This window comes from Scyliorhinus canicula, chromosome 14 (genome assembly GCF_902713615.1).
Source record: "Scyliorhinus canicula chromosome 14, sScyCan1.1, whole genome shotgun sequence".
In the NCBI taxonomy this organism is placed as follows: Eukaryota; Metazoa; Chordata; class Chondrichthyes; order Carcharhiniformes; family Scyliorhinidae; genus Scyliorhinus; species Scyliorhinus canicula.
This window is the reverse complement of record NC_052159.1, coordinates 72,756,776-72,782,620: the sequence shown is the minus strand read 5'-3', so window position 1 is coordinate 72,782,620 and position 25,845 is coordinate 72,756,776. Positions and strand designations below refer to the sequence as shown.

General features: G+C 50.6%; 1 protein-coding gene across 1 annotated transcript in view; it reads left to right on the top strand.

Annotated features, from left to right (window-relative positions):
* Positions 1-22,170, top strand: part of LOC119977839 (interleukin-18 receptor 1-like) — an 84,997-nt gene extending 62,827 nt beyond the window's left edge. The window contains exons 11-12 of the mRNA XM_038819077.1: positions 17,128-17,494; positions 20,612-22,170. Coding sequence (XP_038675005.1) covers positions 17,128-17,494; positions 20,612-20,660 — 416 coding nt within the window. The 3' untranslated portion in view covers positions 20,661-22,170. The remainder of the gene's footprint in view (positions 1-17,127; positions 17,495-20,611) is intronic.
* The last annotated feature ends 3,675 nt before the right edge of the window (positions 22,171-25,845 follow it).

Here is a 25,845-nt window from a genome sequence, read left to right as displayed (position 1 = left end):
GACGGGAGCTGCCGGGGTCAGCAGTCGTCAGATGGCTCACGAGAGTACTATGGAGGGAATGTCGCAGCTATTAAGGGTCCTAGCCTGGGGGGGGGGATACCGGGTTGCTGCTGGATTGGCCAGGGAGGAGCTACTGTGGGTCGGGGGGGTTGGGGTGAGGTTCTATCGCCGTGGGAAACGGGACGAATGGGTGCTGACCAGGGGCGAGCAGTCGATGGGCTATGGCTAGTCGACGGGGGAGGGGGCGGGGTGTCCCCTGATCCGGCTGATCACGTGGAACGTGAGACGGTTGAATGGGCCGGTTAAGCGGGCCCGGGTGTTTTCGCATCTGAAGGGGCTGAAGGCAGACGTGGCCATGCTCCAGGAGACCCACCTGAAGGTGGCGGACCAGGTCCGTCTGAGGAAGGGGTGGGTGGGGCAGGTTTTCCATTCAGGGCTCGACTCGAAGAACCGGGGGGGTGGCGATTCTGGTGGGGAAGAGGGTGGCATTTGAGGCGTCTGAGGTGGTGGCTGATAGTGGCAGCAGATATGTGATGGTGAGCGGTAAGCTGCAGGGGGAGAGGGTGGTGTTGGTAAATGTGTACGCCCTAAATTGGGATGATGCTGGTTTCATGAGGCGGATGTTGGGCCGCATTCCTGACTTGGAGGTGGGGGGCCTGATCATGGGAGAGGGACTTCAATACGGTGCTGGATCCCCTACTGGATCGTTCTAGTTCAAGGACAGGCAGGAGGCCGGCGGCGGCCAAGGTGTTGAGGGGGTTTATGGACCAGATGGGAGGAGTGGATCCCTGGAGGTTTGGGAGGCCGAGGGCTCGGGAGTACTCTTTTTTCTCCCATGTGCACAGGGTGTATTCCCGTATTGATTTCTTTGTCCTGAGTAGGCAACTGGTCCCGAGGGTGGAGGAGGCCGAATATTCAGCTATTGCGATTTTGGACCATGCTCCGCATTGGGTGGATCTGGAGATGGGGAGGTGCGGGACCAGCGCCCGCTTTGGCGTCTGGACGTGGGGTTGTTGGCCGATGAGGAGGTGTGTAGGAGGGTCCGGGGATGTCTCGAGAGGTACCTCGAGGTCAATGATACTGGGGAGGTCCGGGTGGGGATGGTGTGGGAAGCTCTGAAGGCAGTGATTAGGGGGCAGCTGATCTCTATCCGAGCCCAGAGGGAGAGGGGGGAGAGGAGGGAGAGGGAGAGACTGGTGGGGGAGCTGATGAGTGTGGATAGGCGGTATGCGGAGGCCCCGGAGGAGGGATTGCTGGGGGAGCGGCGTAGCTTGCAGGCCAAGTTTGATTTATTGACCATCAGAAAGGCGGAGATACAATGGAAGAAGGCGCAGGGAGCAGTCTACGAGTATGGAGAGAAGGCGAGCAGGATGCTGGCGCATCAGCTTCGCAAGCGGGATGCGGCTAGGGAGATTGGTGGAGTGAAGGATAGGGGTGGGAATGTGGTGCGGCAGGGGGCAGAGGTCAATGGGGTCTTTAGGGACTTCTCCAGGGAACTGTACCGGTCGGAGCCGCAGGTGGTGGGAGGGGGAATGGAGAGCTTTTTGGACAGGCTGCGATTTCCAAGGGTGCAGGAGGAGCAGGTGGATGGACTGGGGGGCGCCGATCGAGTTGGAGGAGCTGGTCAGAGGGATTGGCCACAGGCAGTCGGGGAAGGCGCCGGGACCGGATGGGTTCCCGGTGGAATTTTATAAGAAATACGCGGACCTGTTGGGTCCCCTGTTGGTCCGGACCTTTAACGAGGCATGGGAGGGGGGTGTTTTGCCCCCGACGATGTCACGGGCGCTGATTTCCCTGATCCTGGATCAAGATAAGGACTCCTTGCAGTGCGGATCATATAGGCCGATTTCACTGCTGAATGTGGACGCCAAGTTGCTGGCGAAGATCTTGGCCACTAGAATAGAGGACTGTGTGCCGGGGGTGATACATGAAGATCAGACGGGTTTTGTGAAGGGGAGGCAGCTGAACACTAACGTGTGAAGGCTGCTAAATATGATAATGATGCTGGCGGCCGAAGGAGAGGCAGAGATTGTGGTAGCATTGGATGCGGAGAAGGCCTTTGATACGGTTGAGTGGGGGTATTTGTGGGAGGTGTTAGAGAGGTTCGGGTTTGGGGTGGGGTTTATTAAATGGGTGAGGTTGCTATATGAGGCCCCGATGGCGAGTGTAGCGACAAATGGGAGGAAGTCCGAGTACTTCAGTCTCCACCGTGGGACGAGGCAGGGTTGCACCCTGTCCCCCTTGCTTTTTGCGTTGGCAATTGAGCCTCTGGCCATGACTCTTGGGAGCAGGGGAGGTGGAGGGGTCTGGTGCGGGGTGGGGAGGAGCACCGAGTGTCGCTGTACGCAGATGACTTGCTGCTGTATGTAGCAGACCCGGTGGGGGGAATGCCGGAGGTGATGGAGATTCTTGCTGAGTTTGGGAGTTTCTCGGGTTATAAATTGAACCTGGGCAAGAGTGAGCTGTTTGTTGTACACCCGGGAGATCAGGAGGAGGGGATTGGTAGGCTCCCGCTAAAGAGGGCAGTGAGGAGTATTAGGTACCTGGGGGTTCAGGTGGCTAGGAGCTGGGGGACTCTGCACAAGCTTAATTTTACTAGGTTGGTGAAGCAGATGGAGGAAGAGTTAAAACGGTGGGACATGTTGCCGTTGTTGTTGGCAGGTAGAGTACAGTCCGTTAAAATGACGGTGCTCCCGAGGTTTTTGTTTTTGTTTCAGTGCCTCCCCATTTTCATTCCGAGGGCCTTTTTTAGGAGGGTGAACGGCAGCATTCTGGGATTTGTTTGGGCGCACGGGACTCCGAGGGTAAGGAGGGTCTTTTTGGAGCGGGGCAGGGATAGAGGGGGGCTGGCGCTGCCCAGCCTCTCTGGGTACTATTGGGCGGCTAACGTCTTGATGATAAGGAAGTGGGTAATGGATGGGGAGGGGGCAGCATGGAAACAGATGGAGATGACGTCCTGTGGAGGCTCGAGCCTGAAGGCACTGGTAACGGTGCCGCTGCCGCTCCCTCCAACGAGGTACACTACGAGCCCGGTGGTGGCGACTACCCTCAAATTTGGGGGCAGTGGAGGCGACACGGGGGAAGTGGGGGGCTCGGTGGAGGCCCCGCTGTGGGGGAACCACCGGTTTGTCCCAGGGAACATTGATGGTGGGTTCCTGGGGTGGCACAGGGCGGGCATTAGGATGTTGGGAGACCTGTTCATTGACGGGAGGTTTGCAAGCCTGGGTGTACTGGAGGAGAAGTTTGAGCTCCCACCCGGGGAATATGTTCAGGTACCTTCAGGTCAAGGCGTTTGCTAGGCGGCAGGTGGAGGCGTTCCCTTTGCTGCCCCCGTAAGGGATAGGGTGCTTTCGGGGGTGTGGGTCGGGGATGGGAAGGTGTCTGACATCTACCAGGTGATGCAGGAGGTGGAGGAGGCGTCGGTAGAGGAGCTGAAGGTTAAGTGGGAGGTGGAGCTGGGGGAGCCGATTGAGGAGGGGACATGGACGGACGCCCTGGAAAGGGTGAACTCCTCTTTTTTCATTTAATTTCATTTTCATGTGCGAGGCTTAGCCTCATCCAGTTCAAGGTACTGCACAGGGCTTATATGTCCGGGACGAGGATGAGCAAGTTTTTTGGGGGTGAGGACAGGTGCATTAGGTGTTCGGGGAGCCCAGCGAACCATGCCCATATGTTTTGGGCATGCCCGGCACTGGAGGTGTTCTGGAAGGGGGTGGCGAGGACAGTGTCGAGGGTGGTGGGGTCCAGGGTCAAGCCAGGCTGGGGACTTGCGATATTTGGGGTTGGGGTGGAGCCGGGAGTGCAGGAGGCGAAAGAGGCCGATGTTTTGGCCTTTGCGTCCCTAGTAGCCCGGCGGAGGATCTTGCTGCAGTGGAAAGATGCGAGACCTCCGAGCGTGGACCTGGATCAATGACATGGCGGGATTCATTAAGCTGGAGAGGGTCAAATTCACCCTGAGGGGGTCGGTACAAGGGTTCTTTAGGAGGTGGCAGCCTTTCCTCGACTTTCTGGCTCAACGATAAGGAACTAGGTCAGCAGCAGCAGCAACCAGGGGGGGAGAGGGGGGGAAAGGGGGGGTGGTCTCAGGGGGGTATTGTTTAAGTTAAGTTGCTTATTGTTAATTTATTTTGTTGTTTATTGGGTTTGGGGATGTGGGGGGGGTTTGTTACATGTGTTGTTACGGGTGCTGGGGGGTGTTTATTATTATTGTTATTATTATTATTGTCCTGATATATATTTTTCAAAAAATTCCAATAAAAATTTTTTTTTTTTTTAAAAGAGAAAGAGCATGTGTGCCCTGTCCTTTTATATGGGTTGTGTAAATGCCACCTTGTGGTAGTATCACCTCTGAGTTTCTTGACTGCCCATTGGCCCATGTGTTCATTAGCTGTATGTTTGCATGTCATGATGTCTCTGGTGCTCCCTCTAGTGTTTACTTAGTCTTAGTGTATTTACATTAACCCCTTGTGTATTTACAGTGATGCATATCACCACAATGATCTGCTCTGATGTTCCTTTCTTTATACTGGTCTACTAGCATTGAGTCATGGGTATACGCCCACAACTGTCCATTGTCCTACCCAGACCCCAACTCGTTAATGGGAAAGACAGGAAAGACAAGAAACAGCAGGGTAGCATGGTGGTTAGCATAAATGCTTCACAGCTCCAGGGTCCCAGGTTCGATTCCCGGCTGGGTCACTGTCTGTGTGGAGTCTGCACGTCCTCCCCCTGTGTGCGTGGGTTTCCTCCGGGTGCTCCGGTTTCCTCCCACAGTCCAAAGATGTGCGGGTTAGGTGGATTGGCCATGCTAAATTGCCCGTAGTGTCCTAATAAAAGTAAGGTTAAGGGGGGGTTGTTGGGTTACGGGTATAGGGTGGATACGTGGGTTTGAGTAGGGTGATCATGGCTCGGCACAACATTGAGGGCCAAAGGGCCTGTTCTGTGCTGTACTGTTCTATGTTCTATGTCCTGTTTACCTATAATGATTCAATGAAGACCCATTGTCTTCTGAAATGCCCTCATCTGATGACACCCCTCATTTTGAATGGTTATGGGGGCAGACAAGAAAGTGCAGTTGAGATCACAGTCAGATCAAGCCATAATGTCAGAAAATGTCAGAGCAAGCGCCAGAAAGATGAATAACCTACCCCTGTTCCTAAGTACTACATTCCTATATACAGGCCTCTCAGTTTAGCTTTGGGGTGGATTTTAAAAGGGTACCCTGGCAGTGGCCTGATGCCAGGCTGGCAGTTCCAGGATGCATAGGTGCCATGAAAGGGGAGGTGAAAGAGGTGCATGAAGGGTGGGGAGGGTGGCGGGTGAAGGGAGGTATGGAGGGACTTTATAAAGGTAGGTGAGGTGAAGGGGAGAGGCCTGAAAGGAGGGGATCTGAAAGGGGGGCTTAGGGGGCCTGAAGTTTCTTAGGGGGGTAGCACGGTAGCATTGTGGATAGCACAATTGCTTCACAGCTCCAGGGTCCAAGTTTGATTCTGGCTTGGGTTTACCCCCTCTGTGCGGAGTCTGCACATCCTCCCCGTGTGTGCGTGGGTTTCCTCCGGGTGCTCCGGTTTCCTCCCACAGTCCAACGATGTGCGGGTTAGGTGGATTGGCCATGCTAAATTGCCCGTAGTGTCCTAATAAAAGTAAGCTTAAGGGGGGGTTGTTGGGTTACGGGTATAGGGTGGATACGTGGGTTTGAGTAGGGTGATCATGGCTCGGCACAACATTGAGGGCTGAAGGGCCTGTTCTGTGCTGTACTGTTCTATGTTCTATGTCCTGTTTACCTATAATGATTCAATGAAGACCCATTGTCTTCTGAAATGCCCTCATCTGATGACACCCCTCATTTTGAATGGTTATGGGGGCAGACAAGAAAGTGCAGTTGAGATCACAGTCAGATCAAGCCACAATGTCAGAAAATGTCAGAGCAAGCGCCAGAAAGATGAATAACCTACCCCTGTTCCTAAGCACTACATTCCTATATACAGGCCTCTCAGTTTAGCTTTGGGGTGGATTTTAAAAGGGTACCCTGGCAGTGTCCTGATGTCAGGCTGGCAGTTCCAGGATGCATAGGTGCCATGAAAGGGGAGGTGAAAGAGGTGCATGAAGGGTGGGGAGGGTGGCGGGTGAAGTGAGGTATGGAGGGACTTTATAAAGGTAGGTGAGGTGAAGGGGAGAGGCCTGAAAGGAGGGGATCTGAAAGGGGGGCTTAGGGGGCCTGAAGTTTCTTAGGGGGGTAGCACGGTAGCATTGTGGATAGCACAATTGCTTCACAGCTCCAGGGTCCAAGTTTGATTCTGGCTTGGGTTTACCCCCTCTGTGCGGAGTCTGCACATCCTCCCCGTGTGTGCGTGGGTTTCCTCCGGGTGCTCCGGTTTCCTCCCACAGTCCAAAGATGTGCGGGTTAGGTGGATTGGCCATGATAAATTGCCCTTAGTGTCCAAAATTGCCCTTAGTGTTGGGTGGGGTTACAGGGTTATGGGAATAGGGTGGAGGTGTTGACCTTGGGTAGGGTGCTCTTTCCAAGAGCCGGTGCAGATTCGATGGGCCGAATGGCCTCCTTCTGCACTGTAAATTCTATGAAGTGGGGAGGGCCTCAGGCACCATACAGCGGGGCGTGCTCACTTGTGGGGGGCGGGGGCGGGGGTGGGGGGGAGAGCAATGGCCATGTCTGTGGGGGTTGGCATTGCCCATGTGGCATTGCCCATATGGGGGAACCTCAAGCTCACTTGGGGATTGGAGCACGCTGGCAGGTTCAACACCCCACAGATGGGCCAGAATTCTCCGGCTGTTGCACATTGCTTCTCTGCTGGCAGCGCACCCCTGCCCGCAGGTTTCCCAGCGGTGTGGGGTTGCTTCAATGGGAAATCCCATTGACAAGCTGCAGGAAGACAGAATTCTGCCACAAGCGAACGCCGCATGTCCAAGAAACACGCGGCGGGGGAACCGGAGAATCCAGCCCATGCAAAAATTTGTTCTAGACCAGGGAGAAATTCCCCAAGGCCCAAAATAATGGCTAAGTGTGGGTGCTCTCACCCAAAAAGCTGACGGGAAGAACACTGCCAAAACCACCCAACAGTAATTGTTTGAAAGGATGACACCCAATGGGTGGGGAATTCCAGAAATTCCCACCCACGGTCAAGGGACCTCTCACTGGTCTGTCAAATTGTCAATTTCACCTGTGACAATTCGCACAGCAGGCAGGGTTGGAACATTTACCCCGTAGACAAGTTGCTGGAATGAATCGACAGGGGGCAGATGAAGTTCAATACAGAGAAATGTAATGTGATTCATTTTGGTAGCAATAACGTAAAAAGGCAGTATAAAACGGCGGTAAAACTCTAAAGGGGGTGCAGAAGCAGAGGGAAGTATGTCTGTGTATAAAAAGGTGGCAGGCAGTTTGAGAGAGCGGTTAATATATCATACAGTATCCAGAGTTTTATTAATAGGAGCATGGAGCATAAAAGCACAGAAATTATGTTGAATAGTCCCTACAAAATACTGACAGGGGGAGTGAGGGAAAGATGTGTTTGGTGGTAGAATCATGCTGGAGTTGGGGGAACTGGCGAAGGATGATTCTTTGAATGCAGAGGCTGGTGTGGTGAAAAGTGAGGACAAGGGGGACCCTATCCTGGTTCTGGGAGGGAGGGGAGAGGGTAAGAGCAGAGGTGTGGGAGATGGTTCAGAGATGGTTGAGAGCCCTGTCGACCACAGTGGGTGGAAAACCATGATTAAGGAAGAATGAAGACATGACAGCAGCACCGTTTTGGAAAGTGACATCATCAGAACAGATGCAACGGAGGCAAAGGACCTGGGAGAATGGGATGGAGTCTTTGCAGGATGTGGGCTGTGAAGAGCTAGAGTTCAGGTAGCTGTGGGAGTCAGTGGGTTTGTAATGGATATTAGTGAACAGATGATCCCCAGAAATAGAAAGGTCAGGGAAGGAAAGTGTCGGAGATGGACCATGTGAAGATGATAGAAGGGTGGAAATTGAAAGCAAAATGAATACAGTTTTACAAGTCCGGATGGGAACATGAAGTGGCACTGAACAGTCATTGATGTACCAATAAAAGAGTTGTGGGATGAAGCCGGAGTCTGACTGGAACAAGGAATGCTCCACATACCTCATAAAGAGACAGGCAAAACTGGGGCCCACACAGATGCTCATAGCCACACTTTTGTTTGGAGGAAATGAGACATATCAAAGGAGAAATTGTTCAGTGAGAGGACAAGTTCAGCCAGATGGAGGAGAGTGGTGGTGGGTGGGGAATGTTCAGGCCTCTGTTTGAGGGAGAAACCCACAGGCCATCATGGTGGGGAATGGAGGTATAGAGGGATTGGGCATCCATGGTAACGAGGAGGCTGTTGGGCCAGGGATTTGGAAGTTGTTGACATGATGTAGGGCATCGGAGGAATCCGGAGGTAGGAGGAAGTGTCTAAGAGTTGGCGTTCTGCCTCTGCAAGGTAGAGGTCAGTACAGCAGACAACAAAAACCCCACCTTGTCGGTGGGCTTGATGGCAAAGTCAGGGTTGGACCTGAGACAGCGGACTGCAGCCAGTTCAGAAGGTGACAGATCAGAGTGGGTGAGAGGAACAGAGAAATTGGAACGGTTGATGTCATGCCTCCAGTTGTGAATGAAAAGACCAAGAGCAGGTAAGCAGCCGGAGGGAGGGGTCCTGGTGAAGGGAGAATGATGGAGGCAGGTAAAGGATCTGTTGAATGGGTGGGGAGGACTATTGTCCGAAGAAGTGAGGTGAGCGCGGAGATGAAGGTGGCGGAACAAGAGCTCAGCATCATGTCGAGCCCAAAATTCATTGAGGTGGGGGCGTAAGGGTATGATGCTTAGTCCTTTGCTGAATACAGCATATTCAGTCTCAGAGAGGGAATGTCAGTATTATGGTGAAGACACGTCAAGGCTGGGGTTAGAAACAATGAGATCCAAGGGGCTGGAAGGGGTGGAGGGCCATGGATGGCTTTTGGTATCAATGGGTTGTTGGAGCTTGCGTTCTTTAGCACCTGAAAGGAAGAGAAAAAGTTTCTTATTGATGTGTAAGATGGGTTGTCGCAAACCTCTTTCAGTATTAAACTCACATCCTGAAACAGTCCTGAAAAACAGAATTTGCACAAAATCAGAATTCTAGACAATCAGAATCCTATTAAACACTGGAGATTGGTTAATCTTTGACAATTTTAGCCTGGTTGCTTAAAGTACCAGTGGTAGACAGTTGTGGTAATGGTCTCAGGCAATGTACATTGAATCTGCAAAAATGAGTGGTGCAATTTATTGGCCTCGTTGCACAAGATTTGGTGACACAGCGAGGACTCTCGCAAGATCCACAACACTCAGAAAATCTTGCAAGATTTAACGAGATCTCGTGAGACGTCGTGATCCGGATCATGCCCTCATTGGGCATATTTATGTTAACCATTAGGCTTGTTTAAATATGTCTATGTCGGATTCTCCTGGGGTCCGGGAACTAATGGCCTCACCTGGGAGATCTTGCCAGGGCGCCGTTTCGCACTGGTTTCCACAAATGTGGACCAAATGTGAACCCCCCCAGGTCATTAGAGACTCCCAAGTGGCACTGCCAGGCTGGCAGGGACAGTGCCAGGTTGGGAGTTCCAAAGTGCCCAGGTGCCATGTTGCCCATGCCAAGGATGGGGCCTGGGGGTGCCTTGCCTTTAAGAGGTGGGATGAGCGGGGAACGATCCCGAAGAGGTACGTTGGCTGCAGTAGGATGGTCCAAAGGCCGCTGAGGGGTGGCTGAAGTAGATTGGGGCAGCATTTTAAAATGGCGACTCTTTCCGTGAATTGTCTTCCTGCACTGACGGGTTGAGCTCGAAATGAGGTAAGTACAGCCTCGGCGGGGAGTTCCTTGCCAAGGCCCAAAAAACGGTAAAGCCCCATTAAATAGCGGTGTCGTTCTTGGCACTGCAGACAACAAGAAACACCCCACTCAACCCGCCCAATAAGGGACTCTGTTTTTGTCCCATTAAATCGTGCCCAATGTTGGAAATCAGGTTAAATATGTCAATCAGTTATTTTTACTGTTTAATCTCTAATGGAAGCTGGGATATTTGTTTCAGTTACAAATGTTTTTGTTTTATAAATTGTTGGAACCAACAATTCTACGGACACGTGCTTGTAGGATTAGAATAGCGGTTTTAATATACTCACAACAGACGCAGCCAGTTAGCCATTGAACTTACAGTGAACTGGCCGGCTGACCATGTGGCAGTGGCATTTATACAGCAGCTTGTGGGGGAGGAGTCCTGGGCAGAGCCAAGGGATAAGCCCCCATAGAACTCGAGCATTCCCAGAGCTACTCCCCCTGGAGGCCAGGTAGTGTAACTGCACTTACAATACAGACATGTATGTATAGATTACAATCCGGTGTGAATCACATTCACCACATAAATCACTGCCGTTTTTCAAACACTTGTTCTGTTGTATTTCTGAACAGTTGGGCAGCACGGCGGCGCAGAGGATTAGCCCTGCAGCCTCATAGCGCCGAGGTCCCAGGTTCGATCCCGGCTCTGGGTCACTGTCCGTGTGGAGTTTGCACATTCTCCCTGTGTTTGCGTGAGTTTCACCACCACCGCTCAAAAGATGTGCAGGTGGATTGGCCAAGCTAATTTGCCCCTTAATTGGAAAAATGAATTGGGTACTCTAAATTTATTTTTTTTAAAGTATTTCTGAACAGTACTGTGTAAATGCTTAAATTTCATGAAGGGGCATAAAATTGTTCACAAATTATAATGATATTCTATAAGAGATTCTTGATGGGATTCTCCATTTCTGAGCCTAAGGGCTAGATTCTCCGATTTTAGGGCCAAGTCCGGAGGACCCGTGGCGTTTTACTTGGGAAATATCAGCGTGGCCCCAGCACCAATCCTCCAACCGGTGAGGGGCTAGCAGCCGCATCACATAAAACACACGGCCTTCCCGATATAAATGCCTGGTGAATTGCCGGGTCCGTGGCCGCGCAGACGCACAGCGAAGACCTGCAGCGGTCGTGCCGTACAACATGGCACTGCCATGCTGGGTTCCTGACCGCTGAGACCACACGTCCCCTGTACGGTCGGGAATTTGGCCCATCGGGGGCGGAGCATGATGGAGGGCCTTCAGGTAACGTCCTGTGGCCATCCCAACGGCATGCAGCCCGCTCCTCAATGAAGCCATTTAGGAGGGGGCAGAGCATCCGAAAACAAGCGCCGCCCCCCGATTCCATCGTAAATAGGGATTTGCCCGATCGCCAATTACAAAATCTGTATCGGGGAACAGCGAATCCCGCCCTAAATGTTGACGCCAATGCAGAATCCATGGACTTTCATGACAGAAAATCTGGCGCCGCACCTGGACCGATTCTGCTGCTGTTGAGGGGTTAGCACCGGCGCCATGTGTAACACAATCTATTCCAATGAGAAACGGTGCCAGATTCGCAATTGACACTCAGGAGGTTGACAAGCTGCAGCCGCATATACACACTTCACTGCCCTCACACACCATCACAGCCAACAAGGTAGCAGCAAGTAGAGCGGCATCACTGATGCGGAGCTGGAGATCCTCCTGGATGCCGAGGGAAGGAGGGTGACCATGTACCCTGGCCTGGGAAGAAAGCTGCCAGCTGCCACCGTAAGCAGTGGCCGGTTCCGGTGGCAGAGGCGGTCAGCACTGTGGGCACCGTAGTACGGACCTGCCAGCAGTGCCAGAAAAAACTGCACAACCTCGTCAGGGCACCCGGGTGAGTAGGCAGCACTGTGCCCCTGAGACTAACCCCCATCCCACACACCCATGGTGTTGGAGATAGCTGTGATGGAAAATAACTGTCATCCTCCGACTCAAGCTCGGGGTCTCCTGGGCCTCAGGCAGAGGGCTGGTGTCCGAGCTGGACTCAGTGTCACTGCTCGGATCATGGGGTGGGGGCTGCTCCGGATGTGGCACTGGCTGAAGATGCCAGATGGACCTGCCCCATCCCCAGAACTTCCTGCAAGACACAAGTCAAGACGCATGATTAGACCATAGGGAGGGGCAGTGATGGGTGCCAACCGGGTTGGGGGGTGGGGGGGGAGGGGGGGGGGGGGGAGGTGTGGGGACACCCAGACGGCCAATGTCACACTGCAGAATCAGGGGCCAGTCGCATTTCACGATTTTGGCATTGGCAAACTGAGAATCCCACCCTCTGTTTTTCAGGCTCAGGCATATATACATATCCATAATGCACGGTGGAGATATACTTTCTTCCATTCTATGCAATCTGTTTATCGGTTTGTTTTGGTTTACAAAAATAGGGTATCAACATGCATTAATCATACCCAGAAATCTCAGAAAAATACCCTCAGCTTTATATCGAATACAACCATTCACATTGATGTGTTGGGTAATCTGGGTCTGTGAGGACTGCGTTTACTGCAGTGGAGAGAGAGACAGGCTTCCAACACTTGAAGAAATGCAACTCGATTTTATTGAACACTTAACTATCATACATACTTTAACTGTGGGTTGACGCTCTGCTGACTTGACTGGAGACCTGAGGCTAACCTGACCAGACTATCTTACGACCACATGGTGTTTGTGCTAGTTGCTGCTCACGAGCTCTGACTGTCTCAGAGGCTGGTTCCCGAGAGAGCGGGAAAACGAGTGCCCTCTGGCTTTATAGTGGTCGTGTCCTGTCTGGTGATTGGCTGCTGTGTTCTGTGTGTTCACTGGTCATCCTGTGTGTCAACCACTGCCTGTGTATGCACCATCGTATACCTGGATGTATATTATGACATCTCCCCCCCCCCCCCCCCCCCCCCCCCGACTTTTCCACTTTTTTTCTTTTGTTAAAAAATGTGTTCAGGTCAATAAATAGTGAGTGTGTGTGTAGAGGAGCCTGACTATATACAAAATATGCTAACGTATTTACATGGGAAGGTGTCTAGTGCAGATAGAGGACAGATGTGTAAACGATGAGATAACAAGGTAATGCAACATTCAGCCTATAAATTCAGTCTCTGTGGCGGACGGCGAATTCTGGTTGATCGCCTCAAGGGTGGGTCAGGGACCACCTGCACTTGAACGGGCGGAACTGCCTCCAATGTAGAGGCCGGTAGAATAACAGGCAGATCGGTGGCCTTGTGGAAGGGCGAGTCCTGAGGAACCAGCATGTGAGGCGGGACATCACGTTCAGGTGGCGAGCGTCGAGGTCACCACAGTGCCCGCCTATTACACCGAAGAAAGGATCCATCAGGCATGCGAACGAGGAACAATCTCGGGTCCACTTGATTAACCACCACAGCTGTGGCAGACCAGCCACCGTCAGGTAGCTGAACACGAACTCGGTCAGCAGGGACCAGGGGCGGAATTCTCCGACCCCCCGCAGTGTCGGGGAATCCCCAGGGCCTTTGTAAATCCCGCCCCCGCCGTGGCCGGAATTCTCTGCCACCCGGGAATCGGCGGGGGCGGGAAACGCGCCCCGAAGGTTGGCGCGCCCCCCACAGCCTCCCACTGGAGGAGCACTGCCCCAATGCCAGCCTGGCTCGCATCGGTGGATATTTTCGTCTCCTTGGCGGGGTCGAAAAATGCCAGCACCGGGGCCTTGGTGAGTTTTGCCCTAAGCTCCTGCCACTCTTGCCCATGAGCGGGTAGCCACTGGAAGTTCGTAGTTTTTTTAACGAGAAGGTGGAGAGATTTGGTGTGCGATGTAAGGTTGGGGATAAACTTCCCAAGGAAGTTGACCATCCCTAGAAAGCGGAGGACAGCCTTCTTGTCCTCTGGGGTCTTCATGGCGTTGATCGCCGACATCTTGTCTGCATCTGGCTGCACGCCGAACTGCGAAATGTGATCGCCAAGGAACTTGATTTCTGATTGACCGAACAAGCATTTGGCTCTGTTGAGTCGGAGGCCATGCTCATGGATCCTGTGGAACACCCGCTTAAGGTGATCGATGTGCTCCTGAGGAGTTGTGGACCAGATAATGATATCATCGGCGTACACTCGCATCCCCTCGATGCCCTCCATCATTTGTTCCATTATGCGGTGGAACACCACTGAGGCGGAGATGATGCCAAAGGGCATTCGGTTGTAACAGTAGCGACCGAATGGGGTGTTAAATGTACACAGCTTTCGACTGGACGCGTCCAGCTCTATTTGCCAAATCCCCATGGAGGCATCCAGCTTCGTGAAGTACTTGGCATGAGCCATCTCGCTGGTTAGCTCTTCTCGTTTAGGTATTGGGTAGTGTTCCCTCATGATGTTATGGTTCAAATCTTTGGGATACAGATTCGAAGTTCCCCTGACGACTTTTTGACACAAACCATGGAGCTAACCCAGTCCGTGGGTTCCGTGACTTTAGAAATTACGCCCTGATCCTGGAGGTCTTGCAACTGCTGCTTGAGGTGGTCCTTAAGGGGTACCGGCACCCGACGCGGTGTGTGGACCACAGGGGTGGCATATGTCTTCAACAGGATTTTGTATCGGTAAGGGAGTGTGCCCATACCTTAAACATGCTGTGGTATTGTGCTATGTTGTCATCAAGTTGGGCTTGGAAGTTAACATCTGGCGAGGCCGATGTCTCTGCGGACGACATGGTGTGATCCCGCTGCACAAGGTTCAGGAGTTTGCAGGCCCGAGCACCGAGCAGGGAAGCTCTGTCCGTTCCTACAATTTCAAAGCGCAGCGTTGCTTTTGAAGAACGATGGGACACTGCAAGCTGGCATGAGCCACTGGCAGCAATGGCATTGCCATTGTAGTCGAGGAGCTGGCAGGCCGGTGGAAGAATGCTTGGCTTGACGCGGATGGTGTCAAGGTCAGACTTTGAAATGAGGTTTGCTGAAGCGCCGGTGTCCAGCTTGAAGCATATGCGAGCCTTATTAACCGTAAGGGTGGCAAACCACCCGTCGTCCGGATCAAAGCTCATTATTGGGAGTTGGTTCACCATTGTTGATAAAGGCAGCGTATGCTTGGTGATGATGCCCACCCGGAATAGGGATGAGAGTCCCCCGGTGTCGGAATCTGGAAGAATGTCTGCGTCGGAGTCTGCAACGGGTTGCTGTACTGACTGGACGCTCCTGCGCTGTGGCTGGGATCGCTGTGTGGTGGGCAGTTGAGCAGATCTGCAAAGGGCTGCGTAGTGGCCAAGCTTGCCACACTGGAGACAGCGTCGAGATTTCGCGGGACATTGCCGCTTTAAATGGGCAGAGCTACAGTTGGAGCACGTCGTGGCACCGACGTCAGGACGTTCTGTGCGCCACCGTGCATGCGCGGTGCAGTTGAACGATGTGCACACTTGCACGGTTCGGTCGTCGTCCTCGCCGTCCCCTTGGTCGTGGGGCGCGTGCGCAGGAGCCTGGGAAAAGCGCGCAAAATGGCCGCCCTCATCCAGACTCAGGCCCTGCATTTGTTTGATGGCTTGCTCCCGTTCTGCCTCGTGGGGGTTTTGCCGTGCCGTTTCTGCCGCCCTGATATGGGAGTACCAGTTGTTAGCGTGCTCGTGGAGGACGCAGGTTTCGATGGCGATGGTGAGGGTGAGCTGCTTAACTTTTAGGAGCTGCTGGCGAAGGGGATCAGAGTGGACCCCGAAAACTATCTGATCCCGTTTCATGGAATTGGAAGTGGAGCCATAGTTGCAGGACTGCGCAAGGATGCGGAGATGGGTTAAGGAGGACTGAAAAGGTTCATCCTTACCCTGAAGCCTCTGCTGGAATACATAGCGTTCAAAGCTCTCATTGACTTCAATGTCACAGTGGCTGTCGAACATCAGCAGGACTGTTTTAAACTTCGTCTTGTCCTCACCTTCAGCAAAGGTGAGTGAGTTAAAGATGTGGATAGCAGGTCCCCGGCTGTAGAAAGGAAGAGAGCAATCTTCCTGACGTCCGATGCGGCTTCGAGGTCGGTGGCTTCAAGATACAGCTGGAACTTCGTCTTGAAAATCTTCCAGTTAGCACTGAGGTTGCCGGCGATGCGGAGCTGCGGGGGAGGGCGGACACTGTCCATGTTACCGGATAGCTGATCGCTGGTCAAAGGCAGATTATCAAGGTAGATCCGTCAAACACGAGCATAACTCACTGGTACCATGATGTGTTGGGTAATCTGGGTCTGCGAGGACTGCGTTTACTGCAGTGGAGAGAGAGACAGGCTTCCAACACTTGAAGAAATGCAACTCGATTTTATTGAACACTTAACTATAATACATGCTTTAACTGTGGGTTGACACTATGCTGGCTTGACTGGAGACCTGAGGCTAACCTGACCAGACTATCTTACTACCACATGGTGTTTGTTCTAGTTGCTGCTCACGAGCACTGACTGTCTCAGAGGCTGGATCCCGAGAAAGCGGGAAAACTAGTGCCCTCTGGCTTTATAGTGGTTGTGTCCTGTCTGGTGATTGGCTGCTGTGTTCTGTTGTGTGACATCCTGTGTGTCAATCACTACCTGTCTGTGCACCATCACATACCTGGATGTATATTATGACACACATCGTTTTTCTGATGTTGAAACCTTCTTGCAAAACTGGTCTCAAAACCTTCAAAATGCAAACGGAAAATATTGCAAATTCTGGAAATCTAAAATAAAAGCCAAGACTGCTGGAAATATTCAGCAGGGGAGGGAAAAACATCTGAGTGCCTGTGATCAGCTTCATGACATATGTTAGAGTATTGGTCACACGTCTAAGTAATGCAGAGATTTTCCCCTGGTTTCAAAACCGCACTTTGATCCACGTGACATCTAATGTATTTGTCAGTCATTTTAATGTGTCAAAAGACCAATTTGCAAATAAATTCCAGCATCGTACATCCCATGAAATTTAGATCAGAATCTTTAATAAAATGCGCTTGGAGTTTACGGTGATAATGATGATAATAACCCAATAAAAGTGACAGCAACTTCTGGAGTGTACACATTTGCAGAATAACATGGAGATCCATAAGTTCATGTCAGTGATTCCACACTTGTCTAGAGGGTGCACGATTGAGGCAACCCCCTCCCCCAACAGACTGCAATCAATGGAATTTGACAAGTTCCACTCTTGTACTGTTTGTCTCACTGTAAAAACCCTTAACCAAGTTACAACTTGTTGAATTAGTTGTAACTGGATTTCCCCAAATGTTATTTTTAATAAATCAATAATTAATTTGTTTTACAGGTTCTGCAGATGATGTACTTTTTTATATAAACAAATGCCGAAGATTGATTATAATACTCAGTAAAGATTATGTGGATGATGAGTGCAGCTCTATGTATGAACTTATGACTGGACTGCATCAGGTATTGGTTGAAACAAAAATAAAGCCAATACTTATTGAGCTTAAGCCCATAAACAGCACAAAGTTACTACCAGAGTCACTCCAACTTATTCTGAAGTCAAAAAAGACCGTGAAATGGAAAGGAAATAAATCTGTCTTCAAACATTCATATTTCTGGAAGAAGGTGCGATATTTGATGCCAGCAAAAGGTGGTCAACGGGCAAAAAAATCACAATGGTTTTGTGAAACAATGTCTGACTCAAACATGTAAGTTATAGGCTTGCTGCCATTTTGTTTTTTCTACCATGCATTTAAACTGTGATTGAGTCAGATTAACTTAAATAATTTTCTGCATCTGTAATAATGGGCTGAATTTGGGTGGCACAGTGGCGCTGTGCTTAGTACTACTGCCTATGGTGCTGAGGACCTGGCCCTGGGTCACTGTCCGTGTGGAGTTTGCACATTCTCCCCATGTCTGTGTAGGCTTCACCCCCATATCCCAAAGATGTGCACGGTAGGTGGATTGGCCACGCTAAATTAACCCTTAATTGGGAAAAAAATTGGCTACTCTAAATTGATAAAAATTAAAATTAAAAAATGCACTCCTCTTTGCGCCAATAATGGGCTTGGCGCAGCCACCTCGGGCTTCATAAGCCTCATATATTCTTGGCTGAGAGCACAGATATCCATTAGAGCCTTGAAACAGCTTCAGCCCAGGGAAAACATAGTTTGATTGACAGCTCTTGCCCTCTGATCTATTCAATCAGTTTCAAATACAAAGAGGTTTTAAGTACTTGCAGTTTCTGCTTTTGATACTTTATAGGGTTTGGATGTGTGACACTTTTATTGGGTGCAGTAAAAGCTTATGAATGACCTACTTTATTAAAGCTTTTTCGACACATACACTTGTCACAATAGGGTGCAGTGGTTTAAATAGTTGTGGTCCAATAGGTGTGGGAATGCCATAGATTGGCATGAATGGTATGAGGGATCATATGGATGGATGGGAGGCATAGTTTAGCATGAGGAGCATGGGCACGAGAGTTTGAACTCAGCATTCAAAAGTTTCCCTCATTCAGACTATGATTCATGTCACCTCTGAAGTGCTGTGAACCACAAGTCCTTTAAAAGCTGGCCTGAGTCTATGAAGATTGCCACAGACTAGTGCATGCCTATTCCTGCAACGGAGCTGGTCAGGGGTGAAAGGTGCAGGAGTGTGACCTTAAGAACATAAGAATTAGGAGCCAGGACTAGGCCATCTAGCCCGTCAAGCCTGCTCCTCCAATCAATAAGATCATGGCTGATCTTTTTGTGGACTCAGCTTCACTTACCCCCCTGCTCACCGTAACCCTTAATTCCTTTACTGTTCAAAAATCTATCTATATTTGTCTTAAAAACAATTAATGAGGTTGCCACAACTGCTTCACTGGGCAGAGAATTCCACAGATTTACAACTCTTTGGGTGAAGAGGTTTCTCCTCAACTCTGTGCTAAATCTGCTTCTCCTTATTTTGAAGCTGTGCCTCCTATTTCTAGTTTCACCCGCCAGTGAATGCAACCTTCCTGCTTCTTATCTATTCCCTTTATAATTTTATCGGTTTCTGTAAGATCCCCCTTCATTTTTCTAAATTCCAATGAGTATAGTCCCAGTATACTCAGTCTCTCCTCATAAATTGGAATCCTAGGAATGGTGTCAGGAATCCTGGAATCAGATCCCAGCTACCATTTTCATACCTCACCTACAGAACCTGTGGCATCCATCATTGATATTGTGATGGGTGTTCCACTAACAAATTTTTTAAGTGCTACTTAAGCCTTGATCCGGAAGTTTTAAATAGTACATCTCCTTTCCATTTGGAAATGAGAGTGAAGGCTGGATTTTCACTGAGGTGTAAAGCTCGAGTCTGGAAATTTCCTGATGCAGCAGACTCATTTCTGTAGAAACGGTCCAGCATGCACTATTTTCACTCTGTTGAGGTAGGGTGGGATTAAGGTGGGCCAGCCGACCCTGGAAGTAACACAGCGGCGGGCTTGGAGATGGGAAAGTGCCAAGGCGGGCTGGTTACAAGATTATATTAATGACTTTTAGGCCTTCTTGCCTGTAAACAACATAGTCCTCCCCCTTAGTCACTACCCATTCCACCTTCGGCCACTACCGTACCCCCATACCACCTGCAATGGCCCTCCTTCATCCTCCATGTCCAGGTGCCACCTCAGTACTCCCATGCCAACTCTATGCCCTCATATCACCTCTAAGGCCACAGTACCCCTTCCATGGTTCCCCACATCCCCCATATTCACTCACCAAATATGAAACATAAGACTAATCACCCATAGAATAACCATGGAAAATCTAGAAATGCATTCTTTAAAAAACACCTATTCATAAATCTGCTTTGAAAATCATCTGCTATTTTTACAACCCTATAATCGTGTCAATCAAACAATCATTATAATATCAATAACAAAAGCATGACCTCAAGTCACACCTCTTAATATTGTCCAAATAAATATACAGACCTTGAAAGACACAGTTCAAAGAAATATCCTCATAAAATTGTCAAATTTTAAAATTTTAATCTGTACTCTGAGTGAAATAATGGAAATGCGAGAGACAGAGAAATATATAATTTTGTTGCTCAGTTGAGTGTCTGACACAAAACCCCATCACCATGTTTAAAAGTCTCTAAATTAAGCTGTTGTGAAATCTATACCTCCATCCCGTATACAAGAGGTTATCTCCTTTCATCCTACTTCAACATTTCAGACATTTAAAGGACAGGTGACAGAACCAAGATTTAGAGACTTTCAGCTGGGTATTAAAGTACTGCGTGTGTATGGCCAGCTTAAACTGCACAGTTTACAATATTAGCTTTCTATTGCTTGTCACCTTGGACCACAATAAGACCTCATTGTCTTAGAGGATTACCTCGAGTGAGTGGGTAGAATCCCAGCCTCAAGTGATCTACTCAAACCGATTCAATCTATTAGTTATATTAGGGTAGTTCGTAGGGAATACAAAATCCATTTAAGTACAGTGCGAAGTTGCAAAGAGAATGCAGTTTTAAATACTAATACTACATGCTATTTTGTATCTTTATTTGTATTTGCACAGAGCCTTTGTTGATAATCTTTATTGTACCTTTGGTGCTGGAGGGGCTTCTCTGACTTTTTGGTTTGATGCTTCTTTGGTTGTGTGTCAGTGTATGAAAAGGTGGACAAGACCTTAGCAAGACTGGAATGGTACTCGGCCAGGTCTCAGTGACGGCTTAAGGCTCCACTTTTTAGTTGAAAACAGATCTACCAAACTTGCTTAGCTTCTGTGTTCCCTTTCCACTAAGAGAGCACTGGTTACAAAGTGTAAAAGATATTCTTTCCTTTTCAGGCATCCATCATGTACCACAAATCCACCACTGAAGATAAAACCAAACTGAAGAAACCTTTCACTTTTAATTCTGGTAGATCCTTGAGTAACCTTGGAGCACTCGCTTGCAATATCTGCTGTCTGATATATGTACAATTACACGTAACCTGACATTTTAAAATTTGTTACAACTGAATTTCAAAATGCTGAAATAAATACCCACCTCCTTCCTATAAAATGTTTCGGGTGACCTCAACGCAAAAGGGGAAGCAAATCTTGATTCCATTCAGTAGGCACCACACACTGGTCGTAAATCTAACTCCAGCCAGAAATTAGCATAGATTTTTTAAAATAAACAAAAAAGCATCTTAGTTATAATGGTTTCTGAAACTGGTAAAAATAAGATAAAATAAGGCCCCTGGGCTGAGTTGGGTCTATATTCTCTGAAGTTTAGACGAGTGAGACTGATTGAATCATTCAAGATTATGACGCGGCAGTGTACCACGGTGGCGCAATGGTTAGCACTGCCCCTCCACGGCACCGAGGTTCGATCCCAGCCCTAGGTCTCTGTCCAAATGGAGTTTTTACACTCTACGAGTCTGAGTGGGTCTCATCCCAACAGCCCAAAGATGTGCAGGGTAGGTGGATTGGCCATGCTAAATTGCCCCTTAATTGGAAAAGCATAAAAGAAATTATGAAGGGACTTGGCAGGGTAGTTACTGATAGTTTATTTCTCCTGGTTGGGAAATCTAGAGAAATCTAGGGGACTCTGTTTCAGGATAAGGGGCTGAACATTTAGGACTGAAATGAGGAAATGTTTCTTCACTGAAAGAACTATTAATCTTCTCCACTCCAGAGGATCGTGGATGCGCCATCATTGAATATACTTACGGTTGGGAAGAGACAGATTTTTGGTCACTCAGGAAATCAAGGGACATGATGAATGGGCAGGAAAGTGGGACTAAAGTTGAAGGTCAGCCATGCTCATATTGAATGGCAGAACAGGTTCTATGGGCCGGATAATCCACTCCTGCTCCTATTTTTCAAGTTCCTTTGATCTTATTCCATTGTTTGCGATCCCTGTTATTTGTTCTTTCTTTATACAGTTAACATTATTACAGACCAAAAGGCCAACAAAACTGGAGTGCATTTGAATTATTTTTCACGTTTTTTGATTAAGGTGTATGTCGACTTCACTTTCTGTAGAATTTTTACAATATTGGTTTCTGTTCCATAGAGCATTTTGTCCTGTCGAAAAGTGGCTGAAATAACAGCATTGGACACAAATTAGTTTTTTTAATTTGTTCTTTTATGAAGTGCAGATGTCATTGGCTGACCTTGAGATGGTCAATTAGTGACGGGCAGCAATGCCTACACCCCATGAAGGAATAAATTAAAAAAGGTATTTATTATCCAGCGCGAGTAGTTCTCGACAAAACAAAATTATTTTTGCTGTACTTTTCAAAGATAGATTTTAACTAAGATATTTTATATAATGTTTATGGTTTCTGCATTAATTATGTTTTGTTAGTACTCCGAAGTGGTTAAATTTCAAACTTTCATTAAACAACTAATATATATAAAACAAATTGTTTGTAATTATTTTAACAAGAAATATCAACTTGTTAGTTCGTTACTAAGACAATCAGCAGAAGGTTCAAAATGCAGGTAAGCAGATGTGAAGAATAATTACGAACCCATACCAGACTGCAATATTTGCCAGGATAATGGACAGAAACGCCAATATTTTACTTTCATTTTGTAAGACCGTGTGGAAAGGATGACTCACCCCAGAAGTAATTTTACTCAATATAGGGATAAGGGGCAGGATCCTCTGTGAATCGGCGCGATGGCCCGAAACCGGCGCCAAAAACAGCATGAATCACTCCGCCATTGGGCCCCCCGAAACGTCGCGAATTGTCTGGCCCCAAATGGGCTAGTAGCGGCGTGATGCCATTCGTGACGGCATCACCCGTCACGGACGCACGCAGCGCCACTGCACAAAAGATGCCCCCCCCCCGGAGACCCAGAAAAATGACCCTTCACTGCCTGCAACCCTTTCCTTCCCTTCCCCATATCCCTCCTTCCCCATATCCCCCTTCCCCCATATCCCTCTTCCCCATATACCCCCTTTCCCCATATCCCCCTTTCCCCATATCCCCCTTCCCCATATCCCCCCTTCCCCATATCCCTCTTCCCCATATCCCCACTTTCCCCATAACCCCCTTTCCCCATATCCTCCTTAACCCCCTTTTCCCATATCCCCCATTCCCCCACATCCCCCTTCCCCATATCCCTTCCCCCATATCCCCATCCCCTTCCCCTATGTTCCCCCTTCACCCACATCCCCCTTCCCCCATGTTCCCCCTTCCCCCACATCCCCTATCACCTTCCCCATATCCCCTTCCCCATATCCCCTTCCCCATATCCCCTTCACCCTTATCCCCCCTTCCCCCATATACCCCCTTCCCCCGTAGCCCCCTTCCCTCATATCCCCCCTTCCCACATATCCCCATTCCTCATATCCCCCATATCCCCTTCCCCAAATCCCCCCTTCAACCATATCCCCCTTCCCCATATCCCCTTCCCCATATCCCCCACATCCCCTTCTCCCATATCCCCTTCCCCCATATACCCCCTTTCCCATAGCCCTCCTTCCCCATACCCCCTTCCCCATATCCCCTTTCCCCATATCCCCCTTCCCCCATATCCCCTTCCCCCATATCCCCCTTCTGCCATCTCCCCCTTCCCCATATCCCCCCTTTCCCCATATCCCCTTTCCCCATGTCCCCCTTTTCCCATATCCCCCCTTCCCCCACATCCCCTTCCCCATATCCCCTTCCCCCATATCCCCCCACATCCACTTCTCCCATATCCCCCTTCCCTCATATACCCCCTTCTCCCACAGCCCCCCTTCCCGCATATCCCCGGCATATCCTTCTTCCCCATACCCCCCTTTCCCCATATCCCCCTTTTCCCATATCCCCCTTCCCCCACATCCCCTTCCCCATATCACCCTTCCCCCAAATACCCCCCATTCCCCATATCCCCCTTTCCCCATATCCCCCAGATCCCCCTTCCTCATTTCCCTCCCTCCCCCATACCCCCTTCCCCATATCCAACCTTCCCCATATCCCCCTTGCCCTATCCCCTTCCCCATATCCTCCCTTCTGCCGTACCCCCTTCCCCATATCCCCTTCCCCCATATCCCCTTCCCCCATATCCCCTTCAGACGGACGCCACCCCCAGGACGTTCCAGGGCGGACATGAGCCAAAGACAGACGTGGAGCACCAGGCGGATGCCGCCCAAACCTAGTGCGAATGCAGCAACACCGGTGGGCCACACCCAGTGATGAGGAGGGCAGCCACAGCAACAGGCCCCCGTCGCAGCCGACCCAGGACACTGAAGCACAGGACACTGACGCACAGGACACTAACAGGACACCGACACACAGGACACTGACGCCCAGCACACTGACGCACACGACACCCACACACGGGACAGATGGACAGGAATCACCACTCCAGGGGTCCCCAGACTTCGGGTCGGATGAAGAGCATGCCATTGCACCACTGCTATCTCCTACACCCTCCACCATCGCAGAGAGAATTGATGCACTATCAATTACAACGAGACGAGAGTAGAGTGTAATCGAGGCTTTATTAAGCAGAGATGTGTAGCTTCCTGCAGCTGCTGCCGAAATGGCTGCAGCTCGGTGAGCACGCACATTTATACTCCGCTTACTGGGCGGAGCCAGCAGGCAGGGATCTACCCCCCATACCTGTAGTACAGGAGCCTTACCGTATTACATCTCGTATGTGATATATACAACAGTGGTGACTACCACAGCACTCTCGTCGGTTGGGCACTTTAGCGATGATGCATCTGGGACACTAACTGGTGCGCACAACACAGCCCTTCTGGTAGAGCAGGTGGAGGCAGGAGCAACCGTAGGGCCGAGCGGTTGGAGGGCAGCCCGGCGCAGGCAACCATCTGCCGCCCAGATGGGTCCCGGGTTGCTGGAGTTACCACACCCACCCATAGAACCGATGCAGGCACGGGCCAAACGATGACCGAAGGGGGTGACGGCCGGCTTGCGGCAGCTGCAAGTGGAGGTGGAGGATTCCACCAGCGTGCAGGAACAGATAGAGGTGTTGGTCATGCATGCCACCCAGGCTGACACCGCACGGGTGGTGTCCGCGGGAGAGGCAATGGGTGCAACGGTGTCAGACAGGGGTCGCAGTGTGCAAGGTGTGGGGCTTTCGTGTCCCAGGACATGGCTGCCCTCTCACAGGCAGCTATAAGCCAGAGCTAGCAGCAGATCGCAGAGGCCCTCAATGCCGTGGCTCAGTCTCAGCAGGCAATGGCCAGTCTCTGCAGGCCATCACTGAGGGCATCGGAGCCATTGCCCAGGTTCTGACCGGCGTCGCCCAGACACAGACAGGGATGGCCAACCACCTGAGCTCCATGGCTGCAAACATGCAGACCCTTGTTGATACCAGGGCCGGCCTCCAGGACTAGCAGCGCCAGGTATCGGGGAGGATGTTGGGTGCTCGGTCCGTTCGCATCCCCTACCCATGTAGAGGCCCGGGGGCCATCGGGCACCCCGAGAGAGGAGGAGGTGCTGAGGCCCGTTCCGGGTCCTCCTGTAGGGGAGCACTGCAACACCTCGGACACCCCCCACCGCCCTCCCCCCCCCCCCCCCCCACCCTTCTGTCCCAGGTGCATCTGGTGGGCAACGGGCAGAACAGGCTGGCAGCTCGCCATCCCAGTCGCCCGAGCCACTGCCTGGCCCATCTAGGCGAGCCATCCCAGGAAACGGCCACCAAAGGGGTCCCTAGTCTCAGGGCAGGAATCACAGGAGTCTACCTCCAGTTCTGTTGTACCGTCTGGGGAACCACCTAGACGTAGTCAGACGTAAGGCCAAAAAATTAGACACTGAGTAAGTTGACATCGGTGCAGGGCACAGATTAGTTCAGGGGCGAGGGCACGTGTATGAACTGTTTGTTACTAAAATCACTTTTGCACCTACAGAAGCTGTCTTTGTGCTCTGTCCGATGTGTGTAGGGTGTGGTGTGAGGTGAGCAGCAATGTGTGTGTGGTGGATGATAGAACTTCGGCCTCAGGTAAGTGTGCCCCCCCCCCCCCCAGCCCCCCCCCCCCCCCCCCCCCCTCGGGCAGACGACAGGGCCGTGTGCTGCAGTGTCACGGCTGCATGTGGGGATGGTCCGGGTGGAGGGTGGTACTGTGGCCC